Source organism: Macrotis lagotis, chromosome 7 (genome assembly GCF_037893015.1).
Source record: "Macrotis lagotis isolate mMagLag1 chromosome 7, bilby.v1.9.chrom.fasta, whole genome shotgun sequence".
NCBI lineage: Eukaryota > Metazoa > Chordata > Mammalia > Peramelemorphia > Peramelidae > Macrotis > Macrotis lagotis.
Genome location: NC_133664.1, coordinates 109,562,479 through 109,578,414, shown reverse-complemented (window position 1 = coordinate 109,578,414; position 15,936 = coordinate 109,562,479). Strand labels below are relative to the sequence as shown.

Below are 15,936 nucleotides of genomic sequence, written 5' to 3'. Positions count from 1 at the left end.
TAGATAATGTGTGGTTTCCCAAGTCACTGGGTAGTCAGCAGGGATCCTACTGGGTGGTTTCGTGAGCCCCGTTTCTAACTGAGTTTGACATCACTGGGTTGGGAAACTTCATGAAGCAACTCCTCCTTCCCATGTAGAAAGAGCAGCTCTGCAGGAGACAGCTCGCCGTGCAGGCTTCACTTTACCAGTCACCTTGTCTACTTCTCACTAAAGAGCGGGTTCTTTCCCTTTTCTGCTCGGTCAAGTCCAGCCGAGCCCTGCGGCGGAGTGGACAAGCCTGCGGTCCTTTCAGTTTCACACTTGTCACTCATTTGTCATTCCTTTTTGTTTGTTTGTTTGTTTTTGTTTTTTCGCCCAAGGCCACACAGCTGGGTCCTCCGGATGCCCCTCGGGAGCTCTGCTTCTCCTTCGCCATGTCCATGCCCGGCCCCGGTTGCCGGCTTCTTGGCCCTGGTCAGTGGCGGACGGTCCGCTCTCCTTTGGCTCCTACTAGGCTGTCCGTACCGAGTCAAGTCCCGGGATGTCCCTTTTCATCGACTCCCTGCCCCGACATGTGCTCAGGGTCCACGAGGGGCCGCTTTCTCATGCCCATCCGGGCTGCCCACGGCGGCAGCGGCGGTGGGGAACATCCGCCGGTGCCCGTTTGCTCCTTTTAGAGAACAATGGAGCCGGGCGGCCCCGGGAGTGGGGGAGGGGGTGGGGGAGGGGAAGGGGTGGCGACTCCCACTTGAGCCTGACCCAGGAAAAGCCAGAGAAAAATAACAGGGTCCCCCGAAGGGAGCGGCCACGGCCGGCTGCTTTCCTGCGTGGCTGCCCACCCCGGGGGCTGCGGCTGTGGCCGGCAGCCAGTGTCCGTCCCGAGGCCGCTCACCGGGCTCTCCCCGCCCGGGGCGACGGAGAGCTCGCGGCCTGGCCAAGGCTGGACGTCTCCCCGTGGAGTCGGCGGCTCAACACTGCCCGGGCCCGTCCCCGGGCCCCGCGAGGGCGCCGCGGCCGCGGGACGGGGCCCAGCTGGGTCCTCGGGCAAGGGGCCGGGGCAGCAGACCGCCCGGAAGCTCGGAGCCGTGCCCCCCCCCCCCGGCCCCCGCCAGGAGCGCGCCGGCGGCGTCTCCGTCTCCACGGCAACGCGCCGGCGCCGACGTCACTTCCGCGGAGCTGTCCCGGCTCCCGACCGTTGGGAGGAAAGGGGAACGCCGAGCGCTAACAGCCACGGCGGTGGACGTGAGCGTGTCCTCTCTGCGCATGCCCCCGCACGGCGGCCTGCTTCTATTTATGTGGGGGATCCAACATGGCGGCCGCGGCGACCCGAGCGATGGCGGTGGAGCCGTTCAGAACATAGTGGGGGGGCAGGGGGAAGAGTTCCTTGCGGGGGGGCGGCGGGGACGGCGGCGGCTGGGCCCGGCGCAGGCGAAGGGAGCGGCCGAGCGAGCCAGGCGGGCGGGCGGCGAGCCGCAGAGGCGCGCGGCGGGTCGGCCGACGGCGGAGGGCCGGAGCCGTGAGGGGCGACGGTGAGGATGGCGGAGCCGCGCAGGGTGCCGTTCATCAGCCTGTCACCCGTGCGGCGGCGCGAGCTCGACTTCCCGGAGCGCGACCCCGATTATCCGCGGGAGCCCCCGCGCCTCGAGCCGCAGCCTCACCGCGAGCCGCCCGGGCCGGAGCCGCCGCTGCCCCGGGACGCGCACCCCCGCTCGGAAGCCCCGCGGCCGCCGCCGGACAAGCCGCCGGCGCCGCCGCGCGAGGGCAGCCGGGGCGAGCAGCCGCTCCAGCCCCGCGACCCGCCTCGGCCCGAGCCGCCGCCGCTGCCGCCGCCGCCGCCGCCCCCGCCGCCGCCCCCGCCGGCCCGGGAAGCGGGCCGGGCCGAGCCGCCGCGGCCTCCGGGCGAGACGGTGCGGCTGGAGCTGGTGCTGAAGGACCCCACGGACGAGAGCTGCGTGGAGTTCAGCTACCCGGAGCTGCTGCTGTGCGGAGAACAACGGGTACCGCCCCCCCCCCCCAGTCCTGCCCGCCGCCTCCCTCCGGGGCGGCCTCCGGCCGGGCCGCACCGCCCTGCCCGGGGCCCGGGCCCGGGCGCGCAGCCGCAGCCGGCCCTGCCTCCTGGGGAGCCGCCTTCTGCCCCTGACCACCCGGAGCCTGGCGAGCCCGGGGCCCCAGCCCTTCCCAGGCTCGCCGGAGGCTACCCAGTCCCTTCTGGGGCCCTGCTCGGCTGGGAACCGAGGCACCACGAGAGGCTTCCCTCCTTCCCCTGCTCCAGGTGCCATCTAGCTTCATGGCAGTTGTCTGTGGCAGGTCAATTTAAAGAGGTCGGGGCATCTTGGACCTTCGTGGCTAAATTTATTTGTTTTCAATATAATTGGTGATCGGTAGGCCGAGAGTGAGTGGGCTGTATGCTTGTGTCATATGCTTGCGGCTCTAAGCTTAAAAAAAAAAGTTAAGTGGTGTTTGGGCCAAGTCACTGCGAGAGGTGTTGAAGATGCTATTAGTAATAGTGATAAAAATGGATTTGACCCGAGTTATTTAGAATTTATGCAGAAAACTGGTTTCCCTGAAGGAGCTTTTATTCTTGCAGGATGGATATAGCATGTAAATAAAGACCTAAATACATTGTTATAGCGGTGCTACCAAAAAAGAGCCTCATCACCTGAATTATGCTTTTGGTGGTGAGTTCTTGGGGGGCCTTCTCATACAAAGGCAAGAGGTAGGAGATGAGATGATCATGTGTGGACTATAACTGAAGAGGCCAGTTTGACTAAAACCAAGATTAGGTAAAAGTGGAGTAATGTCAAGGAAGACATGAAAGGAGGTAAGGATCTAAAGGACAAATTGAGGATTTTGCATTTTATCTTTTGGTTTGGAAGAGGGTTGTATGTATGTGGAGTGTGGAGAGTATAAGCGTGGTCAGATTTGTATTTTAGAGGTATCAGTTTGGTTACAGTATGGAGGATGCATTGGAGATAGAAAAGATGGAAAGCTGGGAAGCCAATTAGGAGACTTTCCTAGTATTGCTGGTGATGATGATCAGACAAAGGAAGGAAGTAATAAAAGAAGGAAGAGGAGGCATACTTGATTTGGGAACTGATGGGATAGGAGGTAGAAGGAAGAATCAAGAATGACTCCAGGGTTAAAAACCTGGGTAAACAGAAGTATAGTGATGTTTTCAAAAAGAAATGGGGTGGGGCAGCTAGGTGCTGATTAGGTGTGATCTTGGGCAAGTCACTTAGCCCCACAGCCTTGCAAAGAAATAAAAAAAGAAATGGGGAATTTGGGGAGAAAATAATCCACTTTTGATCATGTTAAGGTTTAAGATGCTTATTGGACATCTGCCTGTCTTTAATTAAGTCACAACTATAGTGCTATTAGTAAGACTGATAAAAATTGATCCAAGTTATTTAGAATTTATGCAGTGAATTGTTTGCCCAGAAACTGGGATCTAATAACTTAACTACTGGGCTTCCTAAGTGTTATTTGGGTTCATACTTGCCATAATGGCTAAAGTGAATTTTCATAACTATGACTTTAACTGTCAATATTACTTGACTGTGTTTATTTTATAATGCAGTTAATTCTCTTGACATTACTGTACTTCTCTTCTTTTCCTTAAATGTGTTCAGTTAATATGAATTGCTTAGAGGCAGAACAGTTTGAACTCATAGCATCAAAGAAGAATAAATGAGGAAATTTAGGTCCAGCAAATTCAATTATTCTCAAATACAGCTAGTAGTAGAGCTAGAATTAGAACCTGAGTCTCATGGATCCCATTACAAGGCTCTCTCACCTCCATTTCATGGTGCTTTATATCATTTCATTGTTTAGATTTACTTAAACTTGACAGACTGTGGGATCTGTTCTTCCCCAAATAACTTTGGAAATCTGAGATTGGGGAAATTAAAAAAGTAAATATAATATAGTTATTTCAAATTTAAGTAAATTTGCATTTCTCAATTTCCAAATCTTCTTTGCCCCCCCCCTTTTAAAGGTTTTTTTGCAAGGCAACTGGGGTTAAGTGGCTTGTCCAAGGCCACACAGCTAGGTAATTATCCACTGTGCCACCTAGCCGCCCGCCTCCCTGTTTTGTAATTGTGTAAATAATATGTATAACATATAGTTTCTTGATCTGGTTTAAATTTAGGAATATTTTTCTAGTTAAAATGAAGTACAGCTGATTCACAATAGAAAATAAATAACTGAAACTATTATGCACCATATTTTACCATAATACTTCTGACATCTAATAAATAATAGAGTTGAACGTAAATTAGAAGTATAGAGGAAAAACATCTTTTATTATATGCTGACTGGGCCTGCTATCTTGACAAGTTATGTCATTATCTGAATTGAAGGGTCTACAATCCCATTTTTTCACTTTTTTTGCATTTTTTTCTCATCATTAGTGTAGTTGTTTATTGTGTTTGCAGAAAAATGGCCATTTTTGTTTCCTCTAGTAGATGTAGAGTTGAAACATAATTCATATTTTGGTGATATAACATGTCATGTATTTTTTAATACAGTACTCCTCGCTTAGAAGGTAGAATTTAGAAGATTTTTTTTGTACTGAATGAATAGATGTTATGCAATTAAAAAAACCCACCTTCAAATCCATAGTAACTAACATTGTAATTATTTAAGAGTAAACCTCAAGTCAGGGAGAGCAGTAAACAATCAGTATGAATAACAGAATTTGGTTTCTTGGTCAACAAAACAGCAACTCCCAACTTTATCTTAAAAGAATCTCCAGTTATTTTAAATGTGTTACAACATTTTCAGCATCAAATTCATTTAAATTCAGATTAATATAAAATAAGATATCTTGTACTTCTGGGAGTAGAAAGGAGAAATTAGAAGCATCTATTTACCATATTACAATTATAAAAAGAGTGAGTCATGAGAAGATCAATACCAAATACCTAGATAGACTGGGAGAGGGATATGATAGTATATGTGGCATAAGAAGGCCAACCTTTATCATTGTGAGAAACGTTAATTTCTTTGTCTTTTATAGTAAAATATAATGTTAAAATCTTGACTGATTAGAATTCAGTTTCTTCTATACTCTACTTTTGAGTGGTAAATCACTCACACAAATTCTCTACCCCTGTGCTAACCATTGGTTTATTTATTACAGAAGAAAAAAAAATACTAGGATATGTTCTGGTGTCAATTCACAAGTCTGTGTCTTGCATAATATTAATTGACCTTCATAATAATTTTGATATAGTTCAAAAGCTTCTGTTACCAGTGAAAGAAAAAGTTATTTTCATTATATTCTATGGTGGTTTTTTTTAGATTTTTTGCAAGGTAAATGGGGTTAAATGGCTTGCCCCAGGCCACACAGCTAGGTAATGATTAAGTGTCTAAGGTTGGATTTGAACTCAGGTACCCCCTGACTCCAGGGCCGACGCTCTAACCACTGCGCCACCTGGCAAAGATGTATGTCTTTTAGAGACAAATTTAAGCAAGAATTGAAACAAAATAAATTTTCTGGTTTGTTAATCAGAGCATTCTTTTAACCTCGATATTCATTTCTATTACTATTAAAAATGATAATGTAAGAGACTATGATTTTATTAAAAGAACAGTGTTTTACAAGTTTTTGGAACAAAATTGCTAGCCATTACCTGACACATCATCTTTGAAAGCAAAGTTATTTAACAGATGGGCATGCAAATAATGTTAAATTATGTAAGAAGTGCTTTATTTGATGAGTTATATCTCTAAGTCCAATATATTACTTTTATTTCCCATGTTGGGAAGTTAAGTTTTTTGTTTAAAAAATTTTAATGTTATAGCTATGTTTTTTTTTTAATAAAATTAAACCAGATTGAGGGTTTTTTGATTCTTTATCTCCTAATGGATAAAGAGATTGTTTGCCAAATTTATGCATACAAACATAAATGAATTCTAATTGATTTTTAAGAGTACTGGTCAGTTAAGCAAACATTAAATATGTGCCATGTTCCAGATAGAAGGAACGCTAGATGCTGGGAAATCAAAGAGAAAGATAAAAACCTTTCCTGACCTCAAGAAACATAGACTAAAAGGTATATAGGCTTAAACAGAATAGATATATAAAATGTTCAAGGGGTAGTATTGGCAGCTGAGAGGATCAGGAAAGACTTATTTAGAAAATGGCACTTGAGCTAAGCCCTGCAAGAGAATGTAGGGATTTAAAAAAGAGAGAGAGAATTTGACTTAGGAGCATGTTCTAAGTATGGAGGCACAACCAATGTAAAAGCATGAACTTGGGAGGCAAAATGTCATGTGTGAAGAACAGCTAGAAAGCCAGTTTTGGTGGAGTAGAACATGCATAGAACTAAGATCTGTTCAAAAAAACTGGGAAGGTAGGTTGGAGTCTTGTTGTATTTGATCATAGAAATAAAAGTGAGTCACTAGAGTCCTTTGAGAAATCTAGTAAGATTTGCTTTGGTAACTATATAAAGGATGAATTACAGAGGGGAAAGATCTGAAACAAAGAGGCTATTGCAGTAGCCCAGGTGAGAGATGATAAGGGCCTGTACTAGGATAATGATTGTGTTTGTAAAGAGAAAGGAGTAGATGTGAGAGATGAGAGAAATTACAATATTTGGCAAGCAGTTGGATCTGTAGGTAAGTAAGCAAGAGTGAACAGTTAAGAATGCCACTAACACTGGGAGTATCTAGATGACTGGAGAGATGGAAATAAGATAGCTAAGAAGAGGGTTGGATTTTGGAGAAGAGATTTTGGACATGTCATATTTGTTTGCTACATTGCATCCAAGTTGAAAAATCCAACAGGCAGTTGGTGCTTTGAGTCTGGAGCTCTGGAGAGAGACTAGGGTTAGAAATAGAAATCTGAGGGGTGGCTAGGTGGCGCAGTGGATAAAGCACCGGCCCTGGAGTCAGGAGTACCTGAATTCAAATCCGGCCTCAGACACTTAATCATTACCTAGCTGTGTGTCCTTGGGCAAGCCACTTAACCCCATTTTCTTGCAAAAACTAAAAAAAAAAAAAAAAAAATAGAAATCTGGGAGTCATCAGGAAAGATGCATAAGCTGAAAAAGGTCCCAAAGAATAAAGCATCTCGAGCAGAAGTTCTTAACTTTTTTTTTGATCATGGCCTTTTTTCATACTCTGGTGAAGCCTATGAACTTCTCAGAATAATATTTTTAAATGCATAAAATGGAATGCATAGATTACAAAGGAAATGTATAGAAATAACTTTTAAAAAAAACCCCTAAACCAAAACAAAACCAAATTCATGAATCCGAATCTAAGAACCCCTGACCTCCAGAGGGAGAAGACCCTTGAGGTACACCCATAGTTAGTTGGTAGGTTGTGGATTATATTCAGGTGTGGAGATTAAGAGGTGGGGAAGGTCAAAGGAGAGCAGTATCACAAAACTCAGAATGGGGAAAGTTTCCTGTACAGTAGAAGGGAGCTCACAGTAATGACTTCTTTTATTTCAGTAAGAGGTGAGATTCTTCAATATAAAAGGAGTATGAAGGTGGAGCAACGATTTGAGATAGCTTTTGTTGGGGATAGGATGGAGAATCAGGGAGGTGGAGAGAGGGTTGGACCTGCAGTCAGGGAGATCTGAATTCACCCACAGCCTGGGCAGATCACTTTACCTGTTGTTTACCTTACTCTACTAATGAAGGAAATGGCAGACTATTCCAGCATCCTTAAGAAAACTGCACAAGGGGCAGCTAGTGGCTCAGTGGATAGAGCACCGGCCTTGGAGTCAGGAGTACCTGGGTTCAAATCCGGTCTCAGATACTTAATAATTACCTAGCTGTGTGGCCTTGGGCAAGCCACTTAACCCTGTTTGCCTTGCAAAAAAAATAACACCTAAAAAAAAAAGAAGAAAACTACACAGTCCAAGGGATCAAGAGTCAGGTTTGACTGAACAGCAGCAGCAACAGGAGTAATAGCTAACAAATATGTAGCATTTAGTATGCTTCAGAGACTATGCTAAGTACTTTGAAGTTATTCTCTCATTTGATAAAGGAAAGGATTGACTTGTTGCTGTGAATTCTGAGGTAAAATTATATATCAGATTTGCTGGGAATCCAGCCAGCACTATGTAATCATTTGATTAGGGGTACAGAAGGTTGATGGGGTCTAAGGTTGGGGTTTGCCAAGGCATGAGCAGCAGTAAGATGAAGGAGTAGGTTTCACCAGTAGAAGATAATATAGTCAAACTGATTAAAGGATTGAGATTAACAGGAGAGGAAGATGACATAAGAGCAGGAATATACTGGGAAAGTACTGAAGGGTAGAGAGGACTGAAGGTCACAGAACAAAGAATAGTTTTAGGATTACAAAAGGCATGGGGAAAGATGGAATGATGGGTTATTATCATATAAAGGACTTAAAAATACTTCCCCTGCTAATTCAGTGTATTTGGGGGAAGAGAGCTTGGCAGGTTTATGAGAGAGAATGTGAAGCCAACACTGGAAAAGGTGACCAGGAACGCAGCAAAACTAGCACAGGAAAGGAGGAACATGAGAGAAAGAGATATAAAATGAAGGGAATTTTGTTCATTTGAATCTGGAAGTCCAGTGGGCACAGTGGCATGGGCAGAGGGCACAGTGGCATGGGCAGACAAAACTATCATTGGAGGAGCAGACTTGCCATAAATGAGAACAAGGGAATGGCAGTGGGACTTGAGAAGTGGTTTATTTACTCTTTTTTAAAAAAAAATTTATTTAAGGCAATGGGGTTAAGTGACTTGCCCACATAGCTAGGCAATTAAGTGTCTGAGACTGGATTTGAATCAGGTCCTCCTGATTCCAGGACTAATGCTCTATCCACTGCGCCACCTAGCTGTCCCTGTTATTTACTCCTAGGAAGTCTATTCAATAACACAGTCATTGGGAAGAAAAAAAGAGAATGTTTATTTGCCAGTTGTATTGGAGGAGTTTCCAGTAAAGCAGTTTTGGATATGACTTGGTGATAGCAGAGCTGAGCCTCTACTGCTGCTAGAGTGGTCATTTGTTAGGTAGTGATAGACCTCTACTAGGTGGTTATATTTCTGGCTACACTAGACTTATCCTCAGTGATCTTTTTTTTTTTTTTAAGGTTTTTGCAAGGCAAACGGGGTTAAGTGGCTTGCCCAAGGCCACACAGCTAGGTAATTATTAAGTGTCTGAGACCGGATTTGAACCCAGGTACTCCTGATTCCAGGGCCGGTGCTTTATCCACTATGCCACCTTGCTGCCCCCTCAGTGATCTTCTTACACACTTACTCTGATTTTCATAGACTGCTTGAATTTGAGAGAAAATACTTAAAGACATCATACTGTCTGAATTATCTGGACACTATTTGTTTTTTGATTGCTATCCTGGAATAATTTATCATGAATTCTGTTTTAAAAGTACACAAGTCCTGTTGTATTTTTAAAGTATGTGCTTTCTTGATTTGCTATGATCAGGTTGCTTCCTTATTGGGGAAATACAGCCTAGCCATGGGAGTACCAACAACTCAGAGAATCTGAGCCTAAATTTTGAGTGGTAGAATTGAGAAAATATATTCCAGTTATATTTTAGAGGAAGATGGATTGTGCAGACACACAAGTGAGAGATGGAGTTTTAAATTTGAAGAGCTAGGATTATGGTCTGACTAGAACACAGTGTACAAAAAAAAATATAAATACCTCTAGAAAAGTTGTCTTTAAGATGCTGTGGGGCATTCCTATCTGATAGTTTCATAGAATGATTGAGTTCTGAAGGATGCCTTCTCAGTTTGGTTTCTGCTGAAAATTTATGTACTTATCTTTGCACTAAAATTTGGTAGTACATAAGGGGCAGCTAGGTGACACAGTGGATAAAGCACCAGACTTGGTGTCAGGAACATTGGAGTTCAGAACTGGCCTCAGGCACTTACTAGCTGTGTGACTCTAGGCAAGTCACTTAACCCTGTTTGTCTCAGAAATGAGCTGGAGAAGAATTTGATGAACCATTCCAATATCTTGGCCAAGAAAACCCCAAGTGAGGTCATGAAGAGTTGGACAGGACTGAAGAACAATAAAGCACATAAGAAATGCTACTGGGGCCTGTATAGTCCCGCACTTTGACAACGGTGTGAAAGGGGCATGATGATGCCCCCATAATTTCAAACTTGGAAAGTGAAGATTTAGATTCACATTTAGAAATGTGAATATCTATAACTTTGATTAAATCTGGTCTTTCTTCAGGTAAAGCTAGAGACCAAATTATACTTAAATAACCAACATGAGATGAAATGACAGTAATGTAAAGGTGAAAACATAAGTAAATTAATAGTTACTCCAGTATGATCAATGGAAAGATATTTAAATGGAATTTCTGTGTAATTAGCTCATCTTGCACCTTTCTACCATCCTCTCAATTTCTTTTTTCTGGACCTTTAAAAAAATTGATGCCTTTGGGAGTTTGACTTTATTTACATCATTTGTTTCCCAACTTACACTCTTCCTCACTGGTTCCCCCATTGAGTTCTCCCTGGAAACAATAAGAGCAAAATCAGGCATCAACTGATAAAGCAAACAATTCTTATTGCATATGCAGTAGTCTGTACCTATCCCTACCTAGAGGATATATATATGCCAAACTCCTTTCTGCTTTTTTATAGTGTTCTTTCTTGAAGCATTTTCTGATTGATGAATTGAATTTCTGTCTAAGTATAACTTGTTTTTTATTCATTCAAGATTGGAGAAAGATCTCCTAGTTCTTATGATCTGCAGTTTAGGGATCAAATCAGTACAGTCTCTATATATATTCTTTCATATTGCATTGACTTTGATCATATCATTGTCCTAACCATTGGGCTTTTAATCTGGAGAATCTTAATCTTTTTTAGTTTACTCTCATATGGAAGATTTTCTACTTTCTGAGTACTTTTTCCACTTCCTTTTAATCTGTCTTGAGTTATCAACCAAAATTGCAAAATAGTAGTGAATGTGCAAATACATCTTGGTGCTTTGTTTTCGCTGAAGGAGTTTCTTTTGTGTCTGACTTTTTAGTCAAAAGAACAAAACAATTTCTTACCTTTGAAAATTTTTCTTCTGTAAAATTATCCATCGTTAACTGAAAAAAACATTGTCTTACCACAAAATAGCTCCTTTCTTGTTTACTGATAATATACTTTATAATTTCCCTGTTGGAAGAACAAACTCAAACAATAGTGACTTTAAGAGAAATAGAAGGTGTTTAAAAAAAAGAAATAGAAGGTGTTTGTGAGAGAAAACACTTGCTTTAAAAAAAAGCCCAAAGTAAAGCTATTGAAGTTTTAGCTTAATTATTATCAGTTTCTTTCATTAATACTACAGGAATGAAATAGTTTCAAATAATCCAAAACCACAAATAATCAAAAATCCCCATTTTCTCTTGGTTTTAAAATATCTAAGAATTTTGTTCTTGTTTGCAGGAAATTTGCTCTTCTGTCTTGCTTAGCCTTAGGGTGCAGCTAGGGGGTACAGTGGATAGAGCACTGACTCTGGAGTCAGTAGAACCTGAGTTCAAATCAGGTCTCAGACACTTGATATTTAGCTATGTGAGGTTGGGTAAATCACTTAACCCAATTACCTTGCAAAAACCAAATATATATATATATATATATATATATATATATATATACACACACACACACACACACACACACACACACACATACACATATGTATGTAATTCTTAATTATATTGACTGAGGAGGCCTGAAGTGAAGTATAAAATATTTGCTGGTTGATAGAGGATGTAGCAGCTTGAGATTGAATATGAACTGCAAAAAGTCCATGAGGAGATAATTTATATGTGGATAATTGCAAATCTCAATAATCAAGGGGTATTCTTTTGCAAGCATTTTCTTAGATAAAATCCTGTCTTTTAGTTAATGAAATAATAAATAGAAATTGTGTCTAATTTTTATATCTCTGCATTGCTCCATTTAAATCAGATTATTGGGAAAGGATTATTTTGAAAATTTCATTACTTTGAGAACTACACAAAGAAACAGAATATAATATCCCAAACCTAGTAACTCTGAAAACAATACTGTTCAGAATATTGTTTATTTTGAGCAAATATATCTTAGAAGGCTTAGGATTTATTAGTCTTTGGGGAATAGATTTCAATTTCACTAATGTCCAAGAGTATATAGTCTCATTGTTTAAATTAAGCTAATAAATTTCTTTTTCTTTTTTCATTTGTGCTGCAAAAGAAGAAACCCAATCACTCAGAAGATCTGTTTAATGATGAGCATCGAGAGAGGCATGAGGTGGAAATGTTGGCTAAGAAGTTGGAAGCAAAATATGTGAGTATCATCATTCCATGGATGAATTTGGATATTTTCCTTATTTACTTGCTTATCTGGTTGACCTTTAGATAAATTTGGTATTACAGATAATAATTAACTGTGTTCAGCTTTGATGCCTAACTAAAAATTTGGGGAATCTACTAACAAGAGCAGAGTAGCATAATCCCAAGGGTGGTTAGCTGACATTGTCCTAGTGTCTATGTGCTGCAATCATGCTATACTGATGTATAGCTCAAAAGTGGAAGGTCTGAGTGGAAAGGTCAAAGTGATGATTAGTCCATCATGAGACAGGTTAGGATTTATCAGGTTTTCACAGAATATCATATATTGATGCTTGCCTGGTATTGGAGGTGTGCCAGGGTGTCTTGCTGAAATGGGAGGAAGAGAAACCAAGGAAAATCTGAGAGGAAAGGCCAAACTGATGATTAGTCCATCGTGAGAAGGATAAGATTTATCAGATTTTCACCAAATATCACATGCTGATGTTTGCCTGGCATTGGTAGTGTGCCTTGGTATCTTGCTGATGTGGACATACTGATGAGTAAGGTCAAAGGTGGAAGATCTGAAAGAAAAGGTGGTACTGATGATAAGTCCATCAGAGACAGGTTATATAAACTCATTATATTCTGTAGCCAATTATCACATGATAGTGATTGCCCTACATTGATGAAGTGCCATATTACCTTGCTGATATGGGAGGAAGCAAAATCAATTTAAGACCAAGAGAATCCTGCAGCAGCCAGACCATCTCCAACAATCCTGTTTCCTAAAAAGCAGGTCAAGAGTGAAATAATTCTGGTAAAGGCAAGTTAGAATGATACTTTGGACAGCATGTTATAATAAACATAATTGTGTAATGCACTCTGGTAATCATTTGGTTGGTTTGTGTGAACCTCTGTGATAACAAGGACTAAGAGTAATTGAGTGTTCAAATGGCAGTTTCCTTAGAAGTGTAATATTTTACTACCACTTGAATATTTGGAGACACTATTTTACTTTCTTGGACTTTGTGCTTACCAGGGGCTATGTAGCTTTGAAAAACTTCTCTAGGAACAGGAGATTCCCAATCCTGCACACAAAGAACTATAGAATTCAAAACTGGAGGGAAGTTTAGAGATCCTCTAACTCAACCTTCACATTTTATATGTAGCCTTTATTTTTTTGAAAAGCTATTTTGTACTCTGGCTAATAAACATTTTTCCTTCTGATAATGGCAAAGTTGGGGGATATACAAAAATGTGGTTAAATTGGAATGTTTCAGTTTTGGGCTGAAGTTTTTTTTTTGTTTTTAACTTTTTTGTTTGGAGAAGGAGAATGGCAGAAATTTTTGCTTATATTCCTTCATGGTGTTTAAATGTATTCAAAATCATGTCTCCTCCAAGATCTCTGTTCTATCCTCCATTCCATAATGCAGTCTGTATATACTATTTGCTTCAGAGAGCCATTCTGTCATTTTTTTTCATTTAGTATATCTTGGTTGGAATATTTATATTCTTGGAATCATCTGTTTTTCTTCCCCCCATGATACACTACCATAAATTTTGTGTTATGCATTTCAAAGGAGTGTCAGTGAAAATTGAGAAGGGAATTTAAGAGAGTTAAATAAATAGAACCTATGAAGAGTGTTCACATCATCTGTAGTAAAAGTCTCATAAAAATGGAAAGAAGATACTTAGGGGGAGTATATTCAATTTGGAATGTTTTGCTAGTGTAGATCTTCTAGTTAAGTCCCTTTTGGTGATGCGACTATTGAGCTACACAGGTTTTTCAAAAAATCTAGATGGCGATTTTGAGAATGTGTTTGGGAGGTGGCTGACATTCTAAGTAAACACACAACTATTTCTTGAACTAGCAAATAGCAGGTTAACCATTGCAAAGGAATATTTTCTCCCTTACTGTAAATGCTATGGGAAGAAAGGCTATGATTCAACCTTAGATGGTTCTATAGAATCATAATATTGGAAGGGACCTCAGAATGGAAAGGACCTCAGAGGAACTGAGACATAATAAAAGTAGTGGTAGGAAATGAGTGGTGGTAAAAGTTGAAAACTCTTCGAGGGGTGGCTAGGTGGCGCAGTGGATAAAGCAGTGGCCCTGGAGTCAGGAGTACCTGGGTTCAAATCTGGTCTCAGACACTTAATAATTACCTAGCTGTGTGGCTTTGGGCAAGCCACTTAACCCCATTTGCCTTGCAAAAACCTAAAAAAAAGAAAACTCTTCGAGCCAGTTGGTGGTTTTTGGCCTGTGCTGCCTTGCTTTCTTATGTCTTGATTTCCTTTATGTTGCTATTAAGATAAGGTAATGCTACTGTTAATAAATAATAATAATAACTGTTAACTGTAAATAAGATAGTGATTGTTAATATTTTGAGGAGAAAAGGCATTATACTTGTTCAGTACTTAACTCTTACTAGACATCAATTGCTGAATAATATAAAACTAATTGAATTTTTTCCATTTCAAAAAAAGTTTATAATTATGTGTTTTTTACCCTTTTTTATGATCTCTTTGGAATACAGACCTAGTTAGTGATATTTCTGGATCAAAGAGTATGTACAATTTTATTGTCCTTTGGGTGTAATTCCAAATTACTTGGAGTTCCTTTTTGAACTGATGTCATTGCCTATGGCACATCATTTTTGAATAGCTTCTGTGTGATAATTTGTCAACTTTTGAGTGCATTTGATTTTCTAAAGGGGGCCAGAAGGCATTTTTAGTAGACAAATCTGGTGAATCAAGAAGGTAATCAAATAAAAAAGATGTGTAATCATAAATTAATGTAATTGGTTTTCTTTGACTCTTAAACTGTCTCTAAGGGCAGTTCCAAAATTCTAAAAAGTGAATTTATTACCTGTACATTCTGTGTATGTGGGTATATATGTATCCTGCTAGGTGACTAGTTCTAAAGGGTATATAGCACTTTAGGTGTCAAAGCATGCTTAAAGGAGTTTGGATTGTTGAAATTCTTAATTCTTCTAATTGACATATAATGGCATCTTAGTCATTTCATGGTTAAGCAAGTTATTAAGGGCAGAGTGTTTAAAGTTTTAATTAATCAATCTTCTACACAACTTGGATTTATTAAAATTGTTCTAAAGGAAGTGGCTGATTTTGTGTGAATGATGAGAGGATAGATCTTTAATCATTGGGTCAACACATTTATCAGATACCTGCCACATGCCTACCAAATATAGAGGTCTTTGCTCTCAAGGAGTGATGCAAGGAAATCATGAAAAAAAGAGGCAATATCTTGTAAAAAAGGCACAAAAAATATTGAAGAAAATAACATCTTAAAAAACAGAATAGGCCAAATAATATGAGGCACAAAAAATCCAGTGAAAAGAATTCCTTGAAAAGTAGAATTAATCAAGTGAAAAAAGGTTTACAAAAATTCACTGAAAAGAGAAGAACTCCTTAAAAAGTAGAAAGGATGTCACAAGCTCATTGAAGAAAATATTTCCTTAAAAGTTTGAATTGATGAAGTAGAAGCCAATGACTTTGAGACGTCAAGATACAAAACCAAAAGAATGAAAAAAAAGAAAATATGAAATACCTCATTGGAGAAACTGACATCATCTTTCAAAAAATTATCAAAGAAAATTGTCCTTATATCCTAGGACCAGAAAGTAAAATAGATATTGAAATAATCCACAATCACCTCCTGAAAGAGAT

General features: G+C 40.7%; 1 protein-coding gene across 2 annotated transcripts in view; it reads left to right on the top strand.

Moving 5' to 3' along the window:
* Positions 1–1,490: 1,490 nt before the first annotated feature.
* Positions 1,491–15,936, top strand: part of UBN2 (ubinuclein 2) — a 101,187-nt gene continuing 86,741 nt past the window's right edge. Inside the window, exons 1-2 of one of the 2 annotated variants that reach the window (XR_012470067.1) lie at positions 1,491–1,976; positions 12,170–12,262. Coding sequence is in view for 1 of the 2 variants with exons in the window: in XM_074193583.1 (XP_074049684.1) it covers positions 1,515–1,976; positions 12,170–12,262 (555 nt within the window). In the remaining variant the exon portion in view is untranslated. The remainder of the gene's footprint in view (positions 1,977–12,169; positions 12,263–15,936) is intronic. The other variant, XM_074193583.1, reaches the window with a different exon arrangement.